Source organism: Amphichorda felina (genome assembly GCF_050947745.1).
Source record: "Amphichorda felina strain 45539 chromosome Unknown scaffold_1, whole genome shotgun sequence".
NCBI lineage: Eukaryota > Fungi > Ascomycota > Sordariomycetes > Hypocreales > Bionectriaceae > Amphichorda > Amphichorda felina.
In genome coordinates, this window is record NW_028145049.1 from 2,631,481 (window position 1) to 2,658,730 (window position 27,250).

General features: G+C 54.7%; 7 protein-coding genes across 7 annotated transcripts; 4 read left to right on the forward strand and 3 right to left on the reverse strand.

Annotated features, from left to right (window-relative positions):
• Positions 1–574: 574 nt before the first annotated feature.
• ACO1O0_000854 (uncharacterized protein) lies at positions 575–2,590 on the forward strand (the record flags this gene model as incomplete). The annotated part of the gene is made up of 2 exons (XM_083190350.1): positions 575–1,121; positions 1,191–2,590. The coding sequence occupies 2 exons, from the start codon at positions 575–577 to the stop codon at positions 2,588–2,590; spliced, it is 1,947 nt and encodes a 648-aa protein (XP_083054209.1).
• Positions 2,591–2,782: 192 nt separating this feature from the next.
• Positions 2,783–7,823, reverse strand: ACO1O0_000855 (tRNA methylation protein TRM732 domain-containing protein; the record flags this gene model as incomplete). Its single annotated transcript, XM_083190351.1, has 7 exons — positions 2,783–3,520; positions 3,582–4,255; positions 4,322–5,156; positions 5,229–5,469; positions 5,531–6,779; positions 6,837–7,669; positions 7,726–7,823. The coding sequence occupies 7 exons, from the start codon at positions 7,821–7,823 to the stop codon at positions 2,783–2,785; spliced, it is 4,668 nt and encodes a 1,555-aa protein (XP_083054210.1).
• Positions 7,824–8,247: 424 nt separating this feature from the next.
• RPL10A (60S ribosomal protein uL1) lies at positions 8,248–9,041 on the forward strand (the record flags this gene model as incomplete). The annotated part of the gene is made up of 3 exons (XM_083190352.1): positions 8,248–8,266; positions 8,340–8,711; positions 8,779–9,041. The coding sequence occupies 3 exons, from the start codon at positions 8,248–8,250 to the stop codon at positions 9,039–9,041; spliced, it is 654 nt and encodes a 217-aa protein (XP_083054211.1).
• A 267-nt stretch (positions 9,042–9,308) lies between these two features.
• Positions 9,309–11,052, reverse strand: SMP3 (glycosylphosphatidylinositol-alpha 1,2 mannosyltransferase; the record flags this gene model as incomplete). The annotated part of the gene is made up of 4 exons (XM_083190353.1): positions 9,309–10,233; positions 10,289–10,416; positions 10,474–10,859; positions 10,944–11,052. The coding sequence occupies 4 exons, from the start codon at positions 11,050–11,052 to the stop codon at positions 9,309–9,311; spliced, it is 1,548 nt and encodes a 515-aa protein (XP_083054212.1).
• Positions 11,053–14,094: 3,042 nt separating this feature from the next.
• SCON3 (SCF ubiquitin ligase subunit SKP1) lies at positions 14,095–14,818 on the forward strand (the record flags this gene model as incomplete). The annotated part of the gene is made up of 4 exons (XM_083190354.1): positions 14,095–14,161; positions 14,227–14,324; positions 14,409–14,579; positions 14,642–14,818. The coding sequence occupies 4 exons, from the start codon at positions 14,095–14,097 to the stop codon at positions 14,816–14,818; spliced, it is 513 nt and encodes a 170-aa protein (XP_083054213.1).
• A 2,404-nt stretch (positions 14,819–17,222) lies between these two features.
• Positions 17,223–18,022, forward strand: ARL1 (Arf family GTPase ARL1; the record flags this gene model as incomplete). The annotated part of the gene is made up of 5 exons (XM_083190355.1): positions 17,223–17,297; positions 17,362–17,400; positions 17,462–17,545; positions 17,616–17,939; positions 18,002–18,022. 5 exons carry the CDS (start codon positions 17,223–17,225, stop codon positions 18,020–18,022), a joined length of 543 nt encoding a protein of 180 aa, XP_083054214.1.
• A 2,881-nt stretch (positions 18,023–20,903) lies between these two features.
• Positions 20,904–21,935, reverse strand: ACO1O0_000860 (uncharacterized protein; the record flags this gene model as incomplete). The annotated part of the gene is made up of 1 exon (XM_083190356.1): positions 20,904–21,935. One exon carries the CDS (start codon positions 21,933–21,935, stop codon positions 20,904–20,906), a length of 1,032 nt encoding a protein of 343 aa, XP_083054215.1.
• Positions 21,936–27,250: the final 5,315 nt, after the last annotated feature.

The window sequence follows — 27,250 nt, forward strand, 5'->3', positions numbered from 1 at the left end:
GATCTGAGCATCAGGAAACCATGGCGTATTATCATTGGATGGATTGTCGGATCAATCGTCAGATGTTCGAACGTGTTGATTGGCAAAGGGACCAAGCGCCTGCAGGGTAGGTAGATAACCGGCATGGACGATTGAAAGCATGTTAGCAGTTAGGTTGCCTTGGCTGTTGCAAGTTGATATTATAGTGGGTTGGCTGCTGGCCTGCTAGAGACTAATAAAATAGCCTGCTAGGGCCTCGATTGGGGGTCCCCTAGCGGCCTGCAGCGAACGTTGGTTGATGTTGACGTCAACGCGGACGTCAGCAGGTTGGCAAGGGTCCAGCAGCTTGATGACGCCTGGTGTTGCTCTCCCGCTGCTCCCGCCTTCGACTTCTTCCTGTCATCTAGATGTCACCGTCCTCTGCACTACTGCACTCCAATCCCGTATTTCGTCCTGGAAGAGATGCTGTAAATTTTATCAAGAAGCATCCTGGCAGACACGCATCGAGCGAGAGAGACCCTTCCATCCATCCGCCTCTCCGTCTACCTTATACAGCAGCCCCCCCCCCCCCCAAACAGCTCCTTGATCTCTCATCATGGGCAACCATCACGAGCCTTTCCTTTCCCTCGGTCCCGTTGACTGGGCCGACGTGCCCCAGGACGACCTCGGCCCCTTCCTGCATGACATCTTCGCCGGGGCGCACACTGTCATCGACTCCATCCCCTCCTCCACATCGCCCTCGTCCATCAAGCCCCGCGCCCGTGCAAACACCGACTCGGCCAGGCCCGATGGCACCGTACTAGCTGCTGCTGCCGCCGCTTCCCCGTCGCAAGATGATCCCGAAGCTGCCGAGCAGGCGCGCAAGCTGCAGCAGGAGTGGAAGGAGGTCAAGGTCAACCCGCGCGAGAACCCCCTCGGCATCAGGGTGTACAAGCTGGCCTCCAAGGACGGTGGGGGCGCCTGGTTCGCCCGCCGGAGCGTCCACGAGGGCCTGACGTTCGAGCAGTGGAAGGCTGGCCTGGACAGGGAGTTTGTCGAGAGCATGGCGGTGCAGGGCGGGCCGGGCAGTGGGAGTATCCGCGGGATTGGGGCCGACAAGAGGGTCGAGGACCATGTCGTGCCTGACGCTGGGAATGTGCAAGGTATCCCCTTCTTGGATTCCCCGGAAGGATGAGAACATTGAACACCCCCGGGGCTGACTTTGTTGGCAGTATACCAGCTATCTGCCCAGTTTCCTGGGCCGACATCACCCAGAGACTTTGTCACGCTCTTCCTCACATCCGCCTCCCACAGCACTGCGTCTGATCCGGATCAGCCTCGCCCCCTGAGGCAGTACACGATTGTCTCTAAACCCTGCCTTCACCCCGAATGTCCGCCCCGACATGGCATCATCCGCGGCCAGTACGAGTCGGTGGAGCTCATTAGAGAGATACCTGCAGAGAATCTAGCCTCCAAGAGATCTCTGTCGTCAGTCGATCTGAGTTCGGGTGAGAATGTGGAACCGGGAGTGCCGAAGGGCTCTTCCTCTGAGCAGGGCGACAGTCCACCCACGGCCATCGAGTGGCTCATGGTGACGCGTAGCGACCCTGGAGGTTCGGTGCCGCGCTTTATGATTGAGAAGGGGACGCCGCCGGGAATTGTCAACGATGCTGGGAAGTTCCTGAACTGGGTCACACGCAAGTCCACCAATGACTCCCTTCCCCAGCAAGAAGAGGGCACTGCCCAGGAGACAGAGGTGTCTTCTGGGGCCGCTAACGGCGTCAAGGCACTTGCGGTACCCAGGCCACCCGCAGAAGGGGGGCGACCATCTGATCAAGGCCAGGATTACCACCAGGGCGAGGGCGCGGACGATGATGGCTCATGGGGGAGTAGCGGGGTCTGGGCTATGATAACCGGGGCCTTTGGCGCGGCCACTTCTGTCGTTTCTGGTGGGCTGCTGCGACGGCAGTTCAGCACGGCCGAAGGCGAAGTCAGCGGATCTGAAGACTACTCGCCAAGAGACGAGGAGGCTAAAGATGACACATCGTCGCCGAGTGAGACATCCTCCATTCATAGTTTCGCCTCGGCGCTGGAGAAGAAGAGCACCCATGATGGAGGGGCCGGAAGTGTCCATGAAAGCCTCTCGGAGGACAAATCCCAGGGGTCCCAGTCGCAGCTAAAGGAGCTGAGGCGGCTGGAGGAGCGCCGACGCAAGCTGGATGAGAAGTCCCGGAAAATGGTGGAGCGCATAGAGAGGCAGCGTCAGGGGGGCAAGGAGAAGGACGCTGCAGCCATAGCCAAGGCCCGGGAGAAGCATGAGAGAGAGCTTGCCAAGCACGAGGCCAAGTACAAGCGTGAGCTCCGCAAGATTGAGGAGAAGCAGGCTCACGAGCAACGCAAGGCCGAGGAGCGCAGGAGGAAGGCCATTGAGCGCGAGGAGAAGTCGAACCTCACCCTCGAGGTGGAGAAGCTCAAGATAGAGAGAGATCTTGCGCTGAAGCAGGTGGAGCTCCTCACGAGCCAGGTTGGCGAACTGCAGGCTCAGAACACAAGTCTCGTGGCTCGGCTGGGAAAACTGGTGGGTATTGAGAGGAGCGAGTCGATGTCGACGACATCCAGCAAGAAGGGATAGCACCCCCAAGACCCCCAAGGCATGTCACTCGGGTTCTCCCTAGGACCATAGGGTTGGGCAGGGAGGACGTCGCGTACATACGAATACAGCACTTGGCGATTGATGTTTGGTTGGCAAGGCGTCTCTTTGACAGGGACGGGGACTGGGGTTGGCATCCAGCAAACAGGGGCATAGCCAGGCGTTTATTTGGGCCTAATTCATCTGGACTTCTTCCAACGGCTCCGTGAGCAGCCCCGACGTGTGCTTGGTCTGATTGGAATCGAGCACCTCCTTAACTTGACGAATGCTCCCTTGCAGACTCGAACTGGCATGGCCATTTGATGCCATAGCCACAGAGCAGCGAATAAGGACGGAGCAGACGGCAAAGACTTGCGGGTTGGATGCCCACCCCAGAGGCCCGTCGTCTAGTTTCAAGAGGCGCTGTAGGCGAGCAAGACCTCTACAGAGCCAGGCATCCAGGTCCTCCACCAGGCTGTCCGAGGTATCCCATCTGGTGGCCTCGTAGACGGATACCCATCGCTTCACCTCCCTGACCTCATCGATAAAGAGATTCTGCTCCTCGACCACAAACAGAGAGTCGTCCACCCTCAGAGCGGCGCTCAGCTGCTCCTCGGCCGGCTGCCAACGCGCATCTGGGTTCCTGGCACCGACCAGTCTGGTGGTGATGATGCTCTTAAATGCGGTCGAGTCGGCAAAAGTCGAGGCGAGCCATTCCAGGAGACGGTTGGCAGCCTCGATGGGCACGAGTGCCAGCCCGAGGATGCTCTTCACAGCGGCGGATCCCACATCGCGGACTTCGTCGTCGTCATCGTTGAGGGCGTCGTACAGAGAAAGCAGCGCAGGGAGGTGTTCGTCAGAGGTGCACGAGTTGGTCGTGGCTGCGAAGAAGGACCGAAGAGACTCGGCAGCGGCGAACCGCGTATCAAAACTCTACAGCAGTGTTAGCCATGGGGGTTCAGGCTCCTGTGTCGGGGTTTATGAGGATACTCACCTGGTCCTCCAGGCCGCCATCGGCCATCATCAGTCCCCAAGCTCCCAGTCCTGTGGCAGAGATCTGCCCGAAATGAAGCAAGGTAGCAACCATGCTGCCGCTGGCTCGTAGAATGGCGTTGGAAAGGGATGGATTCACGGGTCGGAAAGGCAAGGCTGACCAAAGCGCTGACAACCGTAGAGTGCCCAGACCCTCGTAATTCTTCACCGCCAGCAGGTGATCCAGGATATCGGCAACGGCCTCAAGGGCCAGAGCTTGGGGCTCACTCTTAACCGTCTCTAGGCAGATGTCGATGTAGAAGTCACAGAGTGCTACCAGGACGTCATCCGGGGTCGTGGACGTGTTCCAAAGCCTGGGGATCAGCTCCAGAGCAGCAGCCATTGTATCATCGCCCAGCCGGCCGCCAAGGAAGACACATCTTAGCCCCTCTATGGGAGACGCACTCCGGTATGAGGTGTGGATTAGATACGTGGCTGCCTGTATCTTCAACAGGGCACCTCCACACACGGAGGGAATAGAAACCTCTATCTTCTCTGAGGGAATGGAGTGAAGCACACTGTATAGGGATATCTGGTTGACAACCTCCAAGTAGGCCGATAGGACGTCGGGGCAGTAGGCATAGCGGTATGCGATGTTGGTCTCCTTCAAAGTGCTAATCAGTTCTGCTAGACCCCCTAATCCATAGTTAGTTTGAATGAAGAAGGGTTGGTTTTTGGCCAGTTTTTTTTTTTTTGGCTTACCGGTGAGATGGTCCAGAGAGACCTCGCTGAGCCTGTCAAATACAAACTTGAGCGCTAGGAGTACGCCATGGACATGGTTTGACGCATTGCGTGTTTGGTCCTGAAGGGAATCTTGCAAAAGACCTTTGATGGCCTGAAGCCACCCACCATGCAGGAGACAGGAGCACAGGGCACGAGCTGCCATCTCCCGCACATGCCACACTGGGCTGGCCAGGTACTTGGCTATGTGGATCTGAAGCTCCTCGCGAAGCAGGTCAGGGGGACCTGCTCGGCGCACAATGTCGAGGGACGGGAACACAGACTCAGCTCCGGCCGTGTCCATGGCTGTAGGGGACATCATCTGGTGACCAGATTTGAGCAGGTTGAGTAGCACGCTGGGAAGGGTGGGGTATCTGTAATACGGGATGCGGTTGGCCTTGCCATCCCATCCTGCCTCTATCATGGACTTGCTCTCCTGGGACCCAAAGAGCGTGTCGAGCAGACTGCGGAGCAGGATGAGCCCGCAGTTTCGAATGGCCCAGACTTCCGACTTGAGAGCGTTCGCTGCGAGCTCCAGGCACTGCGGTAAGTACTTCTCCGCCTTGTTCCCCATGGATGTGAGGAGCGAGTTCTTGAATATGTCCTTGAGGCAGTTAAAGGCATGGACCTGCGGTAGGTTTGAGCCGTCTGTTTCGCGAACGCGCGCTTCTGTGCTGGAAATCTCAATCAACTTTCCCATGACCTCCTCGAAGGAAGGCTGGGCAGCATTGGCGGATAGGAGTCCTGTCATCAGCGAAGGAATACCAGCTGATCTGCGCGTGGTCGAAGCCTGTCCATAGATTGCTTCCATTGTTCCCTTACATTGTTAGCTGGTATTCATTCAGGGTCACCACAGAGAAGACATTGGTAATGAGATGCAATGGCTTACCTTGTACCACGTGTTTAAGATGATTTCACCGTTGGTTGTATCTCCGTGCTCCAAATGCTTGGCCTGCTGGCAGCAGGTTGCAAATGTCGTTGATACAGTTGTGAAGGCACCGCGGTGTCGTAAGTTCGACAGCTGATCAAATGACAGATTTCCTATCCGCGCAAACAAGCTTGCCGATGGAGTGATGAGTCCCAATTTGGAGCGGTTTCGGATAGTGAGGACTAATGTTCGCATGAGGTTGCTGGGGAACGTTAGTACAATCAATCCCTTCAGACTCGCCGTCGTTGATGGCCTCGAATTACCTGGACTCGTGGATGGAGCGGAAGCTGTAGCTCAGCACATCCCTTGTATTGAGACCGTCGACCTCTTCGAGTTCTTGAGGCAAGTGACCTTCAGGAGAATCATCGCACAAGATATCCCGGACCGCGACCCAAATCCGCTCGCAGTAATCGACTAGTCTCGCCTGAAGCATTTGCAAAGACTCAAGTTCTTGCTCACCAAACTTGATTTCCGCCGCGACTTGCCAAATGTAACGGAGGGCAGCAAAATCACCTTGGACTGGCGCGTCCAAAACTGCGCGTCCTAGATCATTCTCTGCAACGGATAGTTTCCCCTCGACCCCATCTATCAACCGAGTCAGGAATGATAGCCTCTTTTCCTGGTCATCCGAGTACTTGTAGACAAGCTGGGCCGCTCTGGCAGCTCCGTCCGAGTGGTCAGCCCTAGCTGTCCGGCGGGCAAGCTCGTTCGAACGCGTCAACAGGTCTTCCAGCGATTCGCCCCTTTCCACCACCTTGAGGGTGAATCTGCGGTACCGCTGGCTACCTAAGATGGATCTCAAGCATGCAGATGACATCTCGCGCACATCGTCGAAAGGGTCCATGATCAGGTCAAATAGAGCCCTCACCCAAGTCTCATCAAACAGATCAAACAGAAGTTCCTGGTCATCAGACGTCTCCCACGGCTTGGACGTCTCCCCTTCCATGCGCAGAATTTGAGAAAGCGCTTTGAGAGAGCCGACATGCCGCTGGTATGAAGCGGTTGGTGTGAGCTCTCCGCAAAGGAACCTCACGTACCAGCGCAGGAACGCCACATGATGGTCGAGACATTGCACCAGCTGGGACTCAGGTAGCGATATGAGGTTAGTATGATACATGATTGGCTGTGTGGTCGTGCTCGCAGCTCCGCTCCCGGCGTCCTTGGTTGGTCCCGTTGGATTCTGTCGTTGTCGAGCTTTGGCCCTCGCTCTGGGTATACTCCGCTTCAGGACGCAGATGGAACCCCTGACTCTTTTGAACATGTCTCGTGCTTTCGACATGACATCGACGCGGAACTTTGCGTCGGGGTCTGCAAAGTATGTCCCCAGATGTTTTTGCAGAAGGTCAAGTGCAGTGGAAGAATACGGTCTGGTGGTTGATGGAGATGTGATGAGGAGGGAGAAGGCAAGAGATCGAACCTCGTGCGCGGGATGAGATAAGACACTCGTCAATATCTTCTCATGGAGAACCAGAGGGGAGGATTCGTCACCAGCTTTGGATTCGGTGCTCAGAGCTTTAAGAGTGTCAGTACTTGGAGCTAAATAGGGGACCAGAAAAGGGGGAGACTTACCTGGCTCTTCCACGAGACCAACTCGCTTACCCGTTTCCAGGGCGGCGAGCTGCAACAACGTAGAAATATCCATCTCCAGGTCCTGGGTTGTTGTAATCACCTCGTGATTATTAATTCCCCGCAGAAACCTCAGGGCTTCGGTGCGATCACTCTTGAAGAGGGGGACAAATATGTAGTTCTTGACCGCCTCTAACAGCCCCGGTTCTTCCGCTAGGAAGTTAAGCAACCACTGGTGCCACATCTCTACCGGAAGCTCTGTCTGCCGCGATCGAAGACCACGGTACAGAAGAACTATGAACTTGCCAGCAGTGGGACAGACAAAGTGAATCCGCATCCACTGGAGGATCTCGGCAAAGAACTTTCGCCAAACCTCAATCTCATCACTGGAATCCGCTTGGGGTTGGCACCTGATGTAGGTGAGCCTGAGGTCGTCGAGGTTGAAGATGTTCTTGGTGAGAAAATGGTCGATGATTTTGATCGCCGACTTGACGACGGGCTTGGTAGAGGTGCCGATGACGATAGAGATGAGAGTTTTCAGGAGATTCTTCTCGGTCTCGGCTGCCACCTCGGTGTTTGGGTTCTTCTTGCAGAGCTGGACAATGAGATCCAGAACCAGCTTCATGGATCGATGCTGGTCTGACTCGTTCCACTCAACGTAGAACGTGAAAAGCTTCTCCGTCACTCCCCGCGAGAACGCCCATTCACGGAGCGGGGGTGACTGTGACTTGGAGCATTGCTCCACGAAGCCACAGAGTCTTACACAGGCATTCCCGGATGTGGACTTGGGCTGGCCAGCTTCTCCTAGGAGCAGGTCCAATCCTTTAGCTGCATGGCTGAGGCATCTCTTAGCAAAATTCCCTCTTGTTCAAAACTGACAGCAGGTACCCACCCGATTTGAGCACTGTCTGGCTGGGACACAATCCATGAGACTGTATCGTTCTGATGGCCCAGTAGATTTGCCACGCTTATATGGGACTCGCTCCCCATCCTGGCTGGTTGGGCTTTCCGGGATGCGCCAGGGATAGTAACTCGTAGTTGACGGGTAGAATATTGGCTGGGCGTCGCTGACTACGATGCCGGGAGTTTGTAAAACGTTCTCGTTAGCCCTTAATCCTGCATCCAGGACGGTTAATTAACCAGATTCGTAGAGACAGATCCCTGAATCGCTCGCCGCGCTGCTCACCAGTTGATACCTCCTTCCGGAACGACCTCCAACAAAAGTAGTCACGTGATATCTCACGTGAGAAAAATTTGCCCTCCGTCCCCCACTGCACGACAAAGGCCCACAATTAGTCACGCGGAAATCCCACCAAAATTCTTCGAATTGACCGATCCATCTTTAAACCCTTCGAACAAACCGACTGTCCTGACCACCATTAGATATTAAGAGATCTATTGGGAGACTGCCAAAATGTCGAAGATCACAGTCGGTCAGTCTCTCTCGCCCCCCCCCTTCACGCCGACATGACCGCAACCCTCGCAATTGCTGACACCCTCACGCAGCCAATGTCCGGACGCAAGTCGCCGAGCTCTTGGAGTACTCCAATGAGACCAAGAAGCGCAACTTCCTCGAGACGGTCGAGCTCCAGATCGGCCTGAAGAACTATGACCCCCAGCGTGACAAGCGTTTCTCCGGCACCATCAAGCTCCCCTCCGTGCCCCGCCCCAACATGGCCATCTGCATTCTCGGTGACCAGCACGATCTTGACCGTGCCAAGCACGGCGGTGTCGACGCCATGTCCGTCGACGACCTGAAGAAGCTCAACAAGAACAAGAAGCTCATCAAGAAGCTGGCCCGCAAGTACGATGCCTTCATCGCCTCCGAGACCCTGATCAAGCAGATCCCCCGTCTCCTTGGTCCCGGTCTGTCCAAGGGTAAGCATATTTAATTCCCCTCCGCCCATACCAACAGAAGAGCACGCACGCTGACTCCCCTCCGCAGCTGGCAAGTTCCCCACCCCCGTCTCGCACGCCGACGACCTCAGCGGCAAGATCACCGAGGTCAAGTCCACCATCAAGTTCCAGCTCAAGAAGGTTCTCTGCATGGGTGTCGCCGTCGGCAACGTCGACATGGAGCAGGAGCAGCTCATCGCTAACATCATGCTCGCCATCAACTACCTCGTCTCTCTCCTCAAGAAGGGCTGGCAGAACGTTGGCAGCCTTGTCATCAAGGCTAGCATGTCGCCCCCTCACCGCCTCTACTAAGCGGTTAGCTTTGGACGGCATTCTGCATGGTGTCAGTGGGGTTTCCTCGGATGTTATAGTTCTTAGAGAAGCCTAGGATCAATCGTCAGAGGAACACATTGCGCTAACTGTTACTCCCCACACTCAATACGTGACCGATGCACACCGTATATATGTTAGTCTGATCATTTTGGCACAGGCAGAGCTGGACCAAGTTGTTGTAGGGGGACGTCGTCAGTCTATTTCGCTTTAAATCCTTCCAAATCATTCCAACCCAGGGTATTTTTTTCAACAGCTCTTCGTAACTCTCCACGCCACCAGACCCCTGCGACCAACTACCCTCGAAAGCGTGTTCCACACGCCATCTTCGGCAAAGTCCAAGTCATCCAGGTTGAGATGTTGGCGATGCCGCCACACCTCCCGAAATCGTAGACCATCTAATCCCTTGTTCGGGAGATAAGGATCTAGCCACGTTGCTGATGCAGGGGCCATGAGATATGTCCCATTCTTCTCCTTGAGATACTCCTTATTTCGGCGATCCGCAGGAACATCACATGTGGCAAGCTCTGTGAGCATCTCGTATAGTGCCTCGCCCTTCATCCCCATCACATCGCGCGTTTCAAGGACTTCGTTTTTGCCGTTCAGAAGCCAGATGGGGGGCGTGTAGGTCTTCCACCAGACGGCAGTTGTAGCGTCAGGTTGGTTGCTCATAAAGACCTGGCCGGGTATGATGCCTCCCTGGTGGTAAATTCCCATCAAGACGCCGAAGAAGACGTTGAAGATAATCCAGGCCGCAGACCAAACGCGTAGTGTCGTCTGGTTTTTTGGCAACTGCACTGAAGACAGAATCAGGGGCACCGTCGGTAGAAGGAATCGTGCCTCCTGGTGTTGGAATATAGAGAGCACAAAGATTCCCGAAAATGCCGAGAAGAGTCTAAGCGAGAAGTGCGGTCGTAGAAACAGGAGGAGGGTCGCTGGCCCAAGAAGCAGCGGGAGGTTGCCAAGCAGGTGTTGGTACCACGGGTGAAGGCCGTGGTCGGCAAGATTTCCGATGTCAGAGTTATACTTGAAGTTGTTTAAGGGGGTGATAACGGGGCGGCTGATTAGATCGGCCCAGGTAATGGGTTCGGGAGAATAGAAGGCGGTGTCCAGCGCAATCGCGATTATAGTCGTCGCCAGCGCTGCCAGAGCCAGGCAAACGAAGGACAAGGGTCTGCACATATCAGCCTACTGATCAAAGTTTCAACACGCGACTGAGGGAAACTCACTTTTTCCAGAAATGGGCTAATAGACGAAACCCAGGAATAAGGAGAAATGCAGGGAAAGTGATCCGGTTGAAAACGCCGAATACACCGACAACCCCAAGCGCGGTCGAAGTCAGGAGCGACAGCTGTTGCTATTAGGGGGGTTAGTATTTTCATCTCATGCGACTGCTGTTTCGGGTCCAACTTACTTGATCATCAACCATGCGCTGGATCAACACCATGCTCCAGGCCACAACCAGCGTCTCCACCGAGTTGGAGAAGGTATGCGTTTGATAGGTCCAGGTAACGTAGGACGAGGCGACGAGTAAGACAGCGGTGCGACGATGCCTTGGCGACGATATAAGCTCGTGAAGCGCCCAGTCCTCCAGCACAAAGCTGATCAAGAACATGAGGACTCGGAGTGTCCAGAAGACTGCTATGGGGGGGGTTTCGCCATCGTGGCCGTTCCCTATCCACAGCCAGCGCAGCAGAAGCATCGGTAAACCGTAGACGGGCCATAGTGGGAATACACTGCGAACGGGGTTGTCGCTGGTGAACTCCCAGGTACGTCGGACGGGGTAGCTGAAGATTTCGCCTGATAAGTGAGAGGTCAGCTACTATTCGCGACAGGAAAAGGTTCAAAGGGTCCACGGTGGATGGAATGAAGGACTGGACATACCGGCAATAACCTCTGGACCCTGGAAGTTTTCGTCTGGGTGGAGGTAACTTGGCGACAAGGCAAACCACAGCCTGACGAGGACCAGCAGTAAATACGTGCGCCGCCACATATTGGGGACTTTTATTTTGTGACAGAAGAAGCGGAAAGCATCGAGTCGGAGGTGATGCGCTGAATGGAAAAACCGCGCGTAGGCTGGGGAAGAGCCTCCTGAGCGTTGGTGGCTCCTGGCGCGATGCGCGCAACGGGCGCGTCTTAACGGTTTCGGCACAGTCGGGAAGCTTCGCTGGGGCAAAAGGCAAACGGAACCAGGAGGAGGTGAGGCGGCCCGGATGCAGAGGGCCGGTGGGAGAGCGCAATGTGGGATTAATCAATTATCGGGGGAGTAATTTAGATATAAGGTGTAGATAAAAAAGGCGTTCGTAGCATTAGGAAGAAGGATGGGTAATGAAGAAAATGTAGAGAAGAGAAGATGCTGCGTGTTAATTAACTACAGGTGGCACTGGAACTGTCTGGACGGGAGTCGATTGATGATGGTGTTCAAGCTGGGGTCTTGGCGTGTGGTTCCCTGAGATTGGACCACTGTGGGCCTGCCATGCCACCACTGGCATGCGTGCCTGGTCACTCAGTGGTCAGTGGTGTGCCCGACTGCCAGATTTGCCAGATTTGCCAGACTGCCAGTTGGCCAAAAGGCAACAAAGGCGCCTCCCGCCAGGCGGCCGTGGTGGGCACCGACAAGGGCTATTTCCTTCTTGGGATGACCTCATGTTATTGCTTCTTTCACCCTTCTCCTTTTCGCCCCCAGAGACCGCCTTTTGGCTAGACTCGGGTTATTATCGTACCATTGTTTCTCGTTTCTGCTCTGCCGCATCCCGAACGCCACGCTTGGCTCCTCGAGCCGTCGAGCTCGAGGTCGTCAGCTTTGGGGTTTTTTTTGGGGGGATTTTTTTTTGGCTGCCATGATCACCACCTGAGCTCGCGAGTCGCACGAGGCCACAGTGGCGCTAACGGGAAACAGCGTGACGCAACTGCCGGTACCTAACTTTGTGGTGTGCTTCGACCGACAAACGCCATGTGCCCTTGTCGCGAGCCCACCATGGCGTTCCGGGTGTGTTTGTTGTCCTCCCTTATTTACTTACCTAAGGTGCGAGGAAGCACTTGACAACTTGGGCAAACTCGGCTCTATCCTGGGGGGCGGAGTGTCTCAAGGCTCGCTCTGGCAGGGCTGCGAGTCCACGCCGTCGATCCGCCCACAAGGGACCAGGCTCCACCTTGCACACACCTTGAGGCTTGCAGAGGACACCTCCCTTGACTCAGGAGACCGAGTTATCCGTACTTACTCGCACGGAATACTCGGATGAAAGTTGAAAGAGCAAGGGGAAACCCCTTCTCGAGGGATTGAACCCCTCTTACAAGTGCCGGTATTCGTAGTGACTACCACTAGTGTTATTTGTATCCGTACCCAGGACATGGATGGTTTTCGAATGACGCTCATCGGTAGCCGGGAAGTGGGCGCTACATCCCGCAGAGCAATCATTTCCCGTCCTAAAAGGTATCCGTAGTGCTTATAAACAACCCAGTGTACGGGATATGAAGTACGGGTATTAAGTACATATCAAATCCGGACTTGGGGCTTTTATTTCCTATGGACCTTAGGGCCCGACAAAGAGTGTCCTGTGCCTATATTGTAATACCCATGCCCCTCCCTGTGCATTGGATAGAGATGCCAAGTGGCCTTTGAATCACTCCATCAAACTCGCAAAGGGTGGCAGACAAGAGAGGGCATTAACTGGTATTTTAACCTGCAGTTTAACTAAAAAATCAACAACGTAATACAGGCGACGAGAGAAGGAAACGCCAATCGGGAGGCAGTAGAGATCCATAGCGTCGAATCTTAGGTTAAGTCGGGGGTGAGGCCTTGGCGGCAGAAGGTGCCTGGTGATGCAAGTTGGATCGTGAATGGGACCATTTTTTGGATGTAGTAGTCCAACCAAGATCTAGGTGTCAAAAGAGCACTCATCCACCTGGCGTGCCGCCATCAAGAGGTTCACCTTATTGGTTTCACTCTGCTTTTCAAATATGTCAAAATAAGAAGATCTGTTAGACACAGGCTATACGGAGGGATACACCAAAAGTAACAACGCACTCGATACCCAGTCTACTAACAACTGCACCTAGTGTCTCGGTATAGCGATATTGGTAGTTCAGGTATAGAGTACATCGTCACTTTTGGCATCTCCCTCCGTTTAGAGCTATGACAACTGTCTAGACGTACTCGTACTTCGTAGCGTTCTCCGTGCTATGTACCTTGAGTGAACAAGCCGTATCGACTCAGCAAATTCGGGCAGCTTAGTACGCCTAGGCGTGTGGAGGGTCACCCACTGGGTTAAGTGCGTATTCGTCTGTTATGGTATAAGCTGCCAAGGGGGAGCATTCGCTGACATTAATGGGTAAGGCCATGTAGGAGAGAAACGCGCTGGGGTGCCCGAATTTGCATATATCACGATACTACTGCCACTCATGACCAGGCAGGAAACTCCACTATGCCTGGGGAAACTTGTGAATTCATCCAGTACTTCTAGTACCCAGCGCGAGGGAGGTCTTTTTCGCGCTACTAACTTAGTTATAGTGCTCGTAATAATATTACGCCGTACCTAGGTAGGTAGGTACGAGTACTGGTGGGTGGCGCAGGGCGCTGCCTGCCTGTACAGTTCCACTGTTGCAGGTGCCTGGTGAACCTGATGCGACTGCCAACAGCCCAGCCAGTAGGTCCCTAAGGTATTTGAACACTCCGACCGCCTCGTCTCTCCCAACAGTATTCCTGCACTGTTTATTCTTAGAAATTCATCTTCCGAAACTCCAGCCACGATTCACACTTTAGTGCACCTCTATCCGAATCAATTACGTTGTGGCCTCCAATTTTTTAGACTCCCAGTCACAAACAAACAAACAGCCAACCGAGTATGTATGTGCTTTTAATAGTGCCTCGCACCCACATCCCACTTTGCTCCAACCTCCATCCTCCTCCGACCCCGCAAACTTCGTCACCGTTCTGTTTCCATCACCTTCTCGCTTCAACACAACGTGATTCGGGACTTCCGCCCTGACCTATCGAAAGACACAGCACTACACTGCATCTACAGCTACAGCTACGATGGCCGAGACACAATCAACCCAGAAGATCTGGCTCCAGTCCAGTGACCAGGCAACGATTGAAGTTGGTGAGTTGAAACAAATCCGCAAACCCGCCACCTCTGAGTATCAGCAAACGCTGACCCCAGTACAGACCGCACCGTCGTTGAGCGCTCGATGCTCATTAAGAATCTACTCGAGGATCTTGGTGCTGATAACATTACTGCCACCAATCCCATCCCCGTCCAGAACGTAAGCTGTGCTGCGCTGCGCTGCGCCACCCTCACGCTGCCGCAAAGTGCGGTCCTAGGGGACAGTGTACTGACGTTGCCCTAGGTCAACGAGGCTGTCCTTAGAAAGGTTATAGAGTGGTGCGAGCATCACCGCAACGATCCTATGCAGTCTCAGGATGACGAGTCCGACGCCCGCAAGAAGACCACCGAGATTGAGGAGTGGGACCAGAAGTTCATGCAGGTTGACCAGGAGATGCTTTTCGAGATCATCCTTGTATGTTTCGACTCTCTTCGCAAACAATATTTTGCCTATCATGCTGACTAGAGAACATGCAGGCCGCCAACTATCTTGATATCAAGCCTCTCCTCGACGTTGGCTGCAAGACCGTTGCCAACATGATCAAGGGCAAGTCCCCCGAAGAGATCCGAAAGACTTTCAACATAACGAACGATTTCACACCTGAGGAGGAGGAGCAGATCCGTCGTGAGAACGAGTGGGCCGAGGACCGATAAACTGACAACGGCGTCGTGGTGAGCAAGACTTGAACCACACTCTTGTTCGGCCCCGCCAGGGCATTGACTTTACAAATGGTTTCTGGACTTTTTTTCACGGCGTTTACAAGGACTCTGTAGACGGGTTCTATCCCTTCACTTGCGAATTGTATGGGTAGTCGGTTGCGTTGGAGGGTTTCGTGGTTGATGAAGCCGATGGGAGGAACTTTACTACCACAAATAATGGCATAGGACGACAGCAACATCTTCCTACCTCCAATTATCCTTCGTTGCTACCTTGGCGACTCTGTCGTGGCCCTTTGACCGACCGTGCTTAGGGTTTCAATATCATGCTGCTAGGCACGTCTTAAATCACTCAGGGACAGGCAGGATGGGTAGCCCGTGGGATTTGAACATGCCGGGATCCATACTTGAAGTGCTTCCAATGAGAATCGTTCAGTGATGACGTGAAGTCTTTGCATTCCTTTTTTTCCCTGTGACCGATCGTGACATGCAGAAATTGAGAAACCGGGCATCCTTGCCCATTCCGTTTATTCGTTCACCTCCGCGCCCTGAAAACAAAGCCTTGCCCGTTCCATCACTGCCATCCTCCGCTCACATCCCCTAGGACAACCACACTACGCCAAGGGAGCATCGGACGGGAGGAGTCGAAGGGACCGCTCGATGCCAAAAACCAGGAGGCAGGGGATCGTCGAGGAGTGCGTGCTCTCCTTGTTTGCTCTGCGGGGAAGGAAGAAGCATTTAGATACCGATGCGGGTCTTGCGCCAGTGCCTGCGCTTGGCGTTGTAGCTGTTTGGGTTCACTGTCAGTACTGATGGTCCTTATCCTTCCTTGTGTGTGTGTGTGTGTCGTGGCTATCGTTCGTCTCTGGGATGGGGGGTTTCTGAGAGTCATCGTTGGGGGATGGACGAACCGGATCGTGTTGCCGGTGCGAAGCCTAATCCACTGGGGGACAGGGCGGTTCTGCTTCGACGCCTTGGCAAGCTTCTGCTTGGTGCGGAAAGACTTTTGGCTCTGAGGGAAGAAATGATGGTTAGCCTTGATCGGTTCGAAATGACGGGGTGCCGCTGCGCTCCATCGTCGACGGAGAGTCGTGAAAATTACATCCCAGACGAGAATGTCGAACGTCTAGAGCGCAAGGCGATGATATTGGGGATGGCATACCGGCATCTTGTTGGCGATGTGTCGAGTCGAGTCGGCGGGTTGGTGATGGTGAGTTGGTCGAGGAGTGGGAAGGCTTTCCGAGAATTTTGGCCCAGCAGCTGGGTGTTCCTGTGGGTGGACAAGCCCTAGCGGGTGAGGGGGGAGAAAGTCTGATGTGGCTAGTGTTGTGGCGCGACAAGACTGTGTTTGCCTGAGGCTTCAACGCGATGGAGGCGCAGACATGACAAAATAATGCGATAGCTCAGCTCTCCACGCGCTCCACGTGAATCTCGGCGGCCTCGAATTGCAGGGGTCTTCAAGCCCCAAGCTACTGCGTACGAAGTATTATGAAGTAGAGCATCAAGAATTTTATTATGTCCGAATATTTGCTCGCCATTTCTCAGTCACTAACTAATATCGCTCCTTGATGGAGGCTCGAAGTATATCCTAACCTACACAGTCGCGTAGGCATTTAGACGCAGTCGGACAACACTTGACTTAATCACAGGTGGTGACCAGCACGCGTCACGAGACTAAAAGTATCACCAGGGTTCTAAGAGTATAATATTCTATACCATTTCACTAGAAACACTACCAGGGAAACATTTTCTCGTCCATAATAGCAATGCGATGGTAAACGATACTCCCTCTCAGTTCTCGTGATGTGAATCACGCGTATTACTCGTACTTGTATTCGTAAAGTGCTTTCAGGTGCTTTGAGGAGCTTAAGGCATTAAAGCATTAACACTTGGCACCTGAAATGAGTGCCGACGCCTTTTGTCACCCATTCTGGCCAACCACAAGCCAGGAACCGGGGAGCAACGTCGATGCAGGGTCCGCCAAAAAAAGCACTGCAAGTTTGTTGGTCCGGACTCTGGGGTCACGGAGAGGCCCAGAATAGGAGACGGATTGCTAAGCTTGGCCGCAACAAAACATCCCTCTCAACCCCGAAACCTTCCCCCTCTCCCCACGAAAAAAAAAAAGACACGCGAACTGCTACAGCGCCCTCTTTGACGACAGCAAGCTTCGAATTCCACTCCGTATTTCCCTTAATTTCCACGAAGAACCAGAACGAGAGACAGCCGCCGGCAAAAACACGGGGTCCGCAGCTGACTGTGCTGTCCCGCCGAACGTCATCGAGACAGCGACTTCTCCTTGCAGCTAGGGGGAAACAAAGACGACGAAACAAACCAAACCACCTGGGGGAACAGAGACACACAGAAAGCGAGGCGTTTGGCTACTCGCAGGACTCGGGCAAAGATGGGCGCCTCTATGTCATGGCTGTCCAACCTGCTCTGGGCGAAGAAAGAGATCCGGATCCTGATTCTCGGACTCGTATGTTCTGCCGACGGGCTCTTCGCCGGATGACGGGTGGACGTTTTTGCTGAGATGATTGCAGGATAACGCCGGAAAGACGACGCTGCTGTATAGGTTGAAGGTTTGTCTCGCGAGGGCAACTTGCTTTCCAAGGGGTATTGTTTGCTGATGGGAGACCGCAGATCGGCGAGGTCGTCACCACGATACCTACCATTGGATTCAACGTCGAATCCGTTTCATACAAGAATCTTAATTTCAACGTCTGGGTAAGGCAGATCTGGGAGCGCGCAGAGGGAAGAACCAGCCGTCCACTGACAGACATGTTCCTACTTCTAGGACCTGGGTGGCCAGACGAGTATCCGCCCCTACTGGCGGTGCTACTACGCCAACACGGCGGCCGTTATCTTCGTTGTTGACTCGACCGACATCGAGCGCTTACAGACTGCGTCGGATGAGTTGGCAGCCATGCTCAACGAGGAGGAACTCAAGGACGCGGCCCTGCTCGTCTTCGCCAACAAGCAGGACCAGCCGGGAGCCAAGGGCGCAGGCGAGATCTCTGAGGCACTGCGCTTGGGCGAGCTGCGCGACCGCAACTGGAGCATCATGGCGTGCTCGGCGGTAGATGGTAGCGGCGTGAACGAGGGCATGGACTGGCTCGTGGTAAGTTTTCGGGGACACAGCTAATGTCCAGAGGCTCTTTTAGTACTAACGATTTGTTGCAGCAAACCGTCAACCAGGAGTAATCACACCCGAGACGGGACTACACCGCCTCGCTACCGCACCGCTCCACGATACGTCTTGTACAACAGAAGAATGAAATGACGAACACTATAAACCCAACAAACAAACCACAGAAACACCATACACCGAACGCACGCACGGAGGCACCAATGGGCGGTCTAGGTATTCATCGCGCACACCGGAGGGGAGGAAGGCGTACACAGTTTGGCGTCCTTGGGAAGGGAAATGACGACCACGCAGGTCAGCAGCGTAAGAGGTTGCTAACTAAGAGTCAAGGAAGCGCTGGGTAGGGCGGCTTATGAATAGTAAGATGTTTTTTTAATGATAGATATCAGGATGGTCGTCCTGGTGATTCGATTCTGCCACACCCCTTCCTTCAACTTATCTGCTGTATGTAGGTTTTGCATAAGGTATTGCGGTTGTCTTCAGCGTGTAACTAGATGCCGGCACTCATTGACTTGTCTCATAGCTCCTCCATTGCATAGCACACCTACTTAGTGGCGGGGCCTTTTCCAAGTGGTGATCCAGCTGGGCAGTGTTGCCGAGACATCTCCGGGCTTCATATGGGCGAGATCAAAAAGGAGCGAAAGGGGACAAGGAATGTCCAACACATCTATGACAGACTCGCGCACATTGGTCCAAAACTAACGGAGATACTTGAAATGAGCGAAGACCCCTAACAGACATGGAACATCAAAAGCTACATGTCAGTGCCGTTTAGGCCGATAACTTGGTGCGTAGATGCGTAAAACCTCTGTCATATACTAGTACTTAAAGTGCTGCCTTTAGTACCTTAGTAGATTGGTACCCGTACACCGAGTTCAAGAATTACCAACTTTTCAGCATTAGCATATACAATCCTTGTCACCCCCGGAATGGGGCAATATATAGGGGAATGTATTGGAAGGCATCCGGATACAACGCAGCCAGGACAAGACCCGCGAGGCCATCCACACTAAGCCCAGTGTGACGGGAACAAGTTGCCAGGGACCGCCTAATGCTAACCACGCGTTTGCATGACGTGAATGCGGTGAACCTGCGCCATTATTTATAAAAGTTAACCTATTCTTCACCTATGCTAACGATGGCGGGGACGCGGGGATCGCAAGGAGCAACGCGTCGTCATCACTTACACGGGGCACTTGTACGTTAAGTGGACATCACAGACTTGCAGGGCACTGAGGCTTGAACAATTTGTGTTCAATTAACTAATTCTGCAAGACAACGCGAGCAGGGACACTCTCGGCGGTAGGCTTATCCTCGTGCGAGGAGGACGCCACCAGGGCATCCCCCGCTCCCCTCGCACACACATTCATATCCAGCATCTCAGTAGCTCGCAGGCCGCTCGTGAAAGCGACCAAGGGCAGCCCCGAAACTTGCCGGAAGTCGGGGGCTTGCCCTCCTTGCGGAGACCCCTTTATTCTCATGTCGCGCCGCCAGCAGGCCGAGCCGTGACGACGCGGCGCGAGTGTAAAGGGGGTTCTGTAGTGAGATGAGCTACAGCTTGCCATCATCCTCACCAATGCTGGCCTGTGCATCCCAAGTAGTACCGCTATCCTCAGGGTGGCGACTCCCACAGCGACTACTCTGTCTGGCAGGCGTAGAAGCGTCGGGGTATGTCGTCCCGAGGAGTGGGTGAACTGTTGGAAGAACAAAGATGCCTTAACCGGCATCAGTGATCTCGGTGAGGAGTCCGGCTAAACGGCAAGATAGGCTTCGCATCATCTCTGCGCAGCAGAGATATATTATGATGCCCAGCTCGTTGAGTAGAACTCCCACCTTTCCGTCAGCATTCCCCAATGGGGTAGTTGCTGTGGCTTGTCCCCGTTGACAGCCAGTGTCAACCATGTCAGAGGCATCTCCGATGCTCGTGGACGCCGCGATGTTGTAATGACCATGCGAGTCGAATGTGGTTGCAGAATCCAGTCTGCACCAGATCGCTCGGTAAGCAAAGTCGAATCGAATAACCCCTAGTTGAGCGTTGGATAGGCTTTCGAAGAGTTGTGGTTCCGAAATGGAGCCGGAGATCTCGTCAAGTCGTATCAGGAGCCGTATTAAGTCGTAGGTATTCGTTCGTTACGTCGTTTGGTCGTCATTAATCATTCGTAAAGGGGGTCGAAGCCGTTGAAAGAAATGGTTGTGGTTGTGATACTCAAGGCCACCACATCCAATAATGAGGGAATCCTCCAGAGGAAGCCTCCTCTTGCCGTATTAGGAGAGGGAGTAGAAGGGAAAATAACGATCGGGGAATCGAGTGTCCAGTAAAGGACTTTCTGTCTCGGACCGTGGCCGAGCTTTGTTGCATTGCTGCATCTCTCTTGTCTTTGACGCATAAAAGAAAACCGAAAATAAAGTATAAAAAAAAAAGGTGTGTGTTGCAAGCCACCTGAGAGTGTCGAAATCCAGCGCAGTTGTAAACGCAGATAGATGCCCGCCCCGGATCCAGCCATGACCAGCTGTGAAGGAAGAGGTATATCCAGAGGCCGAGCTAGCGGCTGTGGTACGACGGTTGAGTGAGAGTTGTGTTTCCCGGAGGCAAAATGCAGAAAACCAAACTCCATCCCAAAGACGAAACGCTTGATATGTTGCTGACATAGAAGTCCGAAATCCAAGTGAACAAACAAGAAGAAGGAAGAAGGAAGAGAAAAAGAAAAGCAGCCAAAAACGATTATGTGGTTTTTCGCGAGAGTGGATATCTGTCGAATGATTCGAACTCCGGACCCGATGCAAGTTGAAAACGCCAATCCCTGTAATGCCGATGGATGAATGCTGGTTCTATGCCGCGAAACTTTTGCCTTGTCTCCGGGAAATATTTGTCGCGCAGTATTAGGGGGCGGAAGTCGTTACCACAGGATAGCCATCCCCAGTGACGGGCGCTGGTTGTCACATTATCGCCGCATAGTCATGGTAGCGGTGGTCCCAGCCGAAGCTGCCCATGCCAGCCATGCCAACACCCACGCCGCACTGGCCGGGCGCCAGCATGCTAGGCAGGGGCAGGGCAGGGATCGGGGCCGTGATCTGCGGCGAGCTGAAGAAGAGCCCGGCTGTGGTGTGGGGGAGGCTGAAGGCGGGAGTCGGAGACGGCAGCTGGACCTCGCTCATGCCCATGTTGGCCCAGATGGGAGTCGTGTTGGAGTCGGCCGAGGTGGACGTCACGCTGGGGCTCGAGGGCAGGATCCTCCAGGCGTCGACAGCGGGGAGGCTGGCCGAGGTGGTGGCCTGGGACCACATGTTGGGGGCCGGGGAGCTGGGCAGCAGATGTGGCTGGCGGATAACGTCGACAACGCGCGGCGGTGGTGGCAAAAGAGGCTTCATGAGGCCAGACAGCTGGGTCTTTACCTCGTCACTCTTGCCACAGAGCAGCTCGCCGGCGCCATCCTCCTCGAGTCCCTCGAGCGCAGAGACATGGGTGCGGTAGACGAACTTGTTGACGGCCTGGACAAAGTCTTCGTGAAGCTTCTTGCACTGCTGCTCCTTCTCAGACCAGTCGTGGGTGTTGGCCTTGGCGTCGACGCAGTGGATCTCCTTGTGGTACTCGACAAGAGCCTCGATGGAGTCGGCGGTCAGCTTGTAGGCGACCTCGTTGCGCAGAACCATGTCGACGTGAACAATGTATGCCTCGACGTGGATGAGCTGGTAGCTGAAGAGGGCGTCGTTGGGATCCGTGGGCATGTCAGCCTCGGGCAGCTTGGGAAGCATGAGGGAAGCAAGGGTCCAGATGGCATTGGGCGACGACAGGGTCTCGGTCAGGCAGCGCTGGTGCTGGGGCACGCTGTTGAGAGGGCGCTTTATACGGTTGATGCGCTTGAGTGTCTGTGTCAACCAGGGTTCGACCTTGGAGCCGAGGACAACGTTGACCGAGGAGGCCCGGGGGGCAAATGCAGCGGCCGAAGCCGGCAATAGTTGCACAGGCATGATCGGATAGATATTGTATTGGGAGCTGGGAGCGGGCGATGACCGTATAATGGTAGGTATCCAGGCAGAGTGGGGTTCTCTCGTTCGGCGTGGGACGGGCGGCGGGGGATCGATCGGTACTTATTTGGAACAATTAGACGTATAAACAAAAATGGGTAAAAAGACGAGATGACGGAGCAGAGCAGAGGATGGATGTAATTGACGTTTGAGGATCGCCTGCTAAGCTTCCGCAACCCGTGGTTAGAAGTGAAGGACGACGTGGACCGTGTGGTGGTGGGAGGAGAGGAAGGGAGAGGTCGTATTAGAGGGTGGCCAGGCTGCGATGTAAATACCTGCGGTGGCTGCGAGCCTGCGATGCTCATGCTGCATGCCCCAACACCAGGGTGCACAGGGTGCACAGTCTGCGCGACGGACGTGCCGGTACTGGGCAGTGGGAGGGAGGCGCCTAGCCATGGAGACTCTAGGGCGATGCAACGTCCGACCCCAGCATCATGGATACGCCAGATGGATGGACCCCGGTCGGCCGATGCATGCATGCACGCTACGGATACGTATTACATAGCCCGTACGTACTCGCAATGGAGAGTCGGAGCGCTGGAGGCTGTGCTGCGCCGTGCATCCACTTCACCTCACCCACTACATCCACTGACCACTGCAGTACGGGGAGTACGGACGGAGTACTGGACACAGCGATGGAGGCCCGCGAAGAAGGCGAGGCCTGCCCAGCTGAAAGCTGCAGACAGACAGGTGCAGACCTGCAGACCTGCAGACCTGCAGCCAGACCGCAGCAGGCGCCACACCCACAGCGGTACGACAGTCACGACGCCGCCCTCGTACCTGCCGGCGCTTGTACCGATACTTTCCACCTTGCAGGCTTGCAGTTGCTAGGCTCCCTCCCACTTGCCTCAACACGAGCACGAGGGTCCTCGTTGAGTCGTCATCGCCCACGCAGTCATCATCAGTCATCCATCGAGCATCTTCAACATGAGTCTCTCGCTGCTCGACGATGTGATGTGACTCGTACCGAGGGCTCCTCTCCTCCGCTGGGGACATCGGCGACATCGGCGACATCGGCGACGTGGGCACCACCCAGAAGAGAAGCCCTGGGCTCCTAGCCAAACCTATCGACCACCAGTCCACCACCAAGACGTCTCCTGCGGCTACAGTGTCACCCACACACCACCATACCCAGTCTGGCTGCTCCAGCAATAATACCATTGCTAAAGTAGGACGGACACCATGCATGGGTGGCACCATGGCCTCCCAGAAATGAAATCTGACATCCGCAGCGCCAGCCTAGCCGCCTTATGCACATTCTAACCCATTACCTGGTAGTAGTCTCGATGCCGGCACCTATTACCTACGAATGCTACAGTCTACGAGTACCACCTCCTGTTACTACCTGTACGCATTCATGCATCACAGCCATCGGAGGGGGTCCTCTGCTACCCGCTGCCGCGCTCACGGCCCCATTGGCACGGTGGCCAAGATCTCTTGAAGCGCCGTGAAAAGTCTCATGCAAACCTTAGTAGTAAAAGGGGGGGACCGTGAGCGACCAGTGCTCCTCCAACCTCTCCCAAACACAGACGCCTCTTATGCAGGTCGCAGGATCCGGCAGACCCGTGATATTTGCACGGCAGTCTTTTGCACCAGCGCCAGTCGCCGTGAGGGAGATGACTTCCTATCTGGTCAGCAGCTGAAATTCCGGATCTGGCGACGATGGGAGCCTGGAGACATGGCCATGGGCATTATCTCATTTCGGTTGCGAATCATCGATGCCGCCGGCTTTTCCAATAGACTCACAGCTCCGAGTATGTCCTCGTACGCTTGGACGATTTACAGATGACTTGCATACGTCTACACCTGCATTCATGCGGGCGCGCGACCTACATACGCGCTATTTGAGTGTTGGGAGGATACGAGCGCACACTGGTGAGACAAGACGTATCTGCATAGAAGAAGAAGAAGAAAATGATGACGACTCTGCTACCAAGTATCAGAGCTCAGATGTCATATTCTGGCAGGGAAAAGATCCGTCGAGTCTTGAAACAGGCGCGTATGAACGCTCACGGGTGGCCGTCTCTGCCGGGCTCCTGGCAAGGCCCATCAAACCTGTTACGAGTACTACTCGTACCCGCCTGGCACTGCGAGAATCGAGTTAGTACTATGTAGGGAGACGAGAAGCCGCCATTAGGGGCGGGAGCTCCCCTCGAATCCCCGGCAAGATGGGTATATGTGGGTACCAAATTCTCGAAGCCTCGACCCGTTGAAGCGGTCCAGGGAAGAATTCAAGGTGTAAGTCTCAAGATATGGTTGGACGGTAGCTCTCGAGTCCAGTGTCCCAAGGTCCCAAGACAGCGGGTATGCTAGAGAAACAAATCTCGGGGAGGTAAGACCAAGATCAGAAACGGGGAGGAGGAGGGCGAGATGCTCAGGAGAAGGCCCAGGGCGTCGGGGAACGAGAGCCTGTAGATGGCCTCGTACCAAGCTGCACCTTGGAAGAGGTGAGGTTGAAAAGGGCGCTTCTGGGCCCTGATTGGGTAGGACAAAAAGTCATGAATCTCAATGATGGATGGTCGGTGGGGCCTGGAAGGACAGACCGGCCGACGCCAGAGACGCCGGTGCGATTGGCCAATATTCACCTTGGGACAGCCAATGGCTGCTCAGAAAACTCATAGGCATGAAGGGCCATAACGAAACAAGCTCCTTCTAGAGGCTAGAGTCACGAGACACCCAGAGGCAGGGCGATCAGAATAGCAGCAGAGGGTCGACAGCCAAAGAGGCGCCCGTCTTCAATTCCCGAGGCGTTGGTTGCTGTTCCTCAGGGCATGGATGTCGGGGGGGTAAGGCCACTAGTGGAATACTTCAATCGTCAAGATGCGCCGAAAGGTGCGAATACAATTCTGGAGAGCCCTGCTGGACTGTCTAGTCTCAAACTCACTGTCATCCAGCCCTCATGCGCCTTTAGACCAATCGGTCGCGCAAGCGCCTCCGGCCAAAAAGGGTGCCCCAGGTGAGACTGGCAGGCGACTAACAACAGTGAGACGAGACAAGACCAGAAGCCAGGGAACTCTCGGACCGGTGTCAAGTAAAGTCGCCGTCGAAAACCCATGTCGCCTCAAGATATGTTCAGTCTCGGTAAGGCATTATCACTTACCGGGTTCCCGGGCGCGTCCGGCCACCATTGTCGGTGATGATGAGGGACGTTGAGAAGGATAGGAAGTAGGTACAGGACACCAGGAGCACGTGCGCCGCCATCAACCCTGGATATAACCCCTGGCGGCCCAGCCACGGTCCACAGCACAAGTACCGGTACACCCAGGAATCCCCCCGGTACGAAGCATCGTCTTCGATTCTCGAATTTCCGCCTACAACAACGAATAATACCTATTACTACTACGTATAGGTAGTACAGGGCACGGTGGCGCGAAGTAGGCTACAAAGTACACGACGGCAAAAGCTAGCTCTGGCAAATAATGCCACAGGCGTATTCGTAAGGATATCTCATATTCGGCCGACAAAGGAGGAAGTGACCGCCTATTCTTGGTGGGTAGATCGCGGACCGCCTTTCCCCTCCTCCGCTTTTGCTCCTCGCGGCTACCACACAAATAATAATGGTCACATGAGGGCACGTCCACTGGGGTATCTCACCGTGGCCCGTCCTCGGCCCATGACGAGCCGCTTCCTGGATGACGTCGAGGGCGGCAGTCAGTAATCATGGGGTCCAGCCATCGAAGGATCCAAAGGACTCTCTCTACTTGGCGCTCGGATTCTGGAATTCCCGAGCACCTGGCCAGTCTGGGGTTGGGGGCATTGTGCATATGGAATCCTGCCCATTATGGCATTCTGTTTGACGAGACCAGCTTGCTGCTTGCAACCAACTGCGTCTGACCTCCAAGGTGCAGATGTGTCACGAGACCACGGGGATCCAATGATCAACAAACGCCCCAGACCTGGATAACGCACTTGCGGAGTACGAATATTACCTCTTCAGATTGGCATTTTCGCCCCCGGGATCAAAGGGCCGATTTTAAGCCAGCGTTAGCCGCTCCATCTACTACCACCTCAGGAGCAGTTGTCAGCTCGCTCCCATGCCAAGCTGAAGTTGTACGCCACATCGAGCATCGGCGTAGTGGCAACTTTGAGAGCTACGATAATACCAGGATACACTAGATATACGAGCAGGCAGATTTAGGTGTGGAAAATACCAAAAGGCTGCATCAACATATTGATTTCCAAAAATAACGAGCTTCCATTTGGTGGCAATGGGCGGACCATATCCGCACGTGCGCCAACGCACACGCAAGTGCCGAAATATAGAAGGGAGGGGAGAGACGGCGGAGGTGAGGCGGCCCCTCGGCCCCTCCCTGTGGCGCAACCCCGGAGTATCCACCCTGTCTCGGGTGGCTGGTGCCCAACGTGGTATTCGCATGGAATCAGGCAAGGCACCGGCAGTTTGGTCTCAGGGAAGGCCTCAGATCCCCGATGATGTCAGGCAAATCTCTAATGACTCACCCTTGACCAGCTGAGGCGTGCATGGCACCATGCGAGACCAAGTGGCTCAACTCATGGATTTGCCTTGAATTGCCTGGGGGGGGAAAGTGGCGCGCCGCTGCAGGTCCTGCAGGCTCCCTCACGGCGTCGCCGGACAGCGGTGGCTGTGCAGCCCCACCTGCCCGCTTCCGAGGTCACCGCTTCGGTCACCGCTTCCTCGGGTCGGACTCTTCGGAGACGGCGAGGGAAGGCACGACCGACTGCATGACCGCGATGACGGCCATGACGACCTTGGCGATCATGGACTGCTATGGTAGTGCTACCTTTAGTCGCCTGACCACGTCTGCCTTGCGTCCCGTCTGCCTTGCCGATTTCGCTAATGGAAGGTCGCTGGTCCGAGGGAAGGCGAGGCGCGGAGTCCGACATTGAGGGTCCGAATGCACCAAAGTCTTTTGTTGTTGCGACGATGCGAGGCAACTTCGGCTAGAATGTCCACGAGGAAGAAGTGCATGCCTTTGTCCAGTTTTCTCTCGGGCATCATGCCCATCATCGTCAGCTACATATAATAGCACTTGTGCTAAGCTGACAGCACTGACGCTGACACCGGGGTGTCCTGCGATTTAGGAATCAAGGCACACAGTCGTGTTTCTCATTCAACCGCCTTCTTACTGGTACAGGTCTCCATATCATCAACATACTATAGAACCAAAAAAGCACATGCGTAAATACGTACAGACTCAACCAGTAGGTACTTGCTATGCTTAGCCCAGACCCTAGGGTAGCACAAAAGGGGACCCAGGCAAGCTGCTGTCGCCTCAACC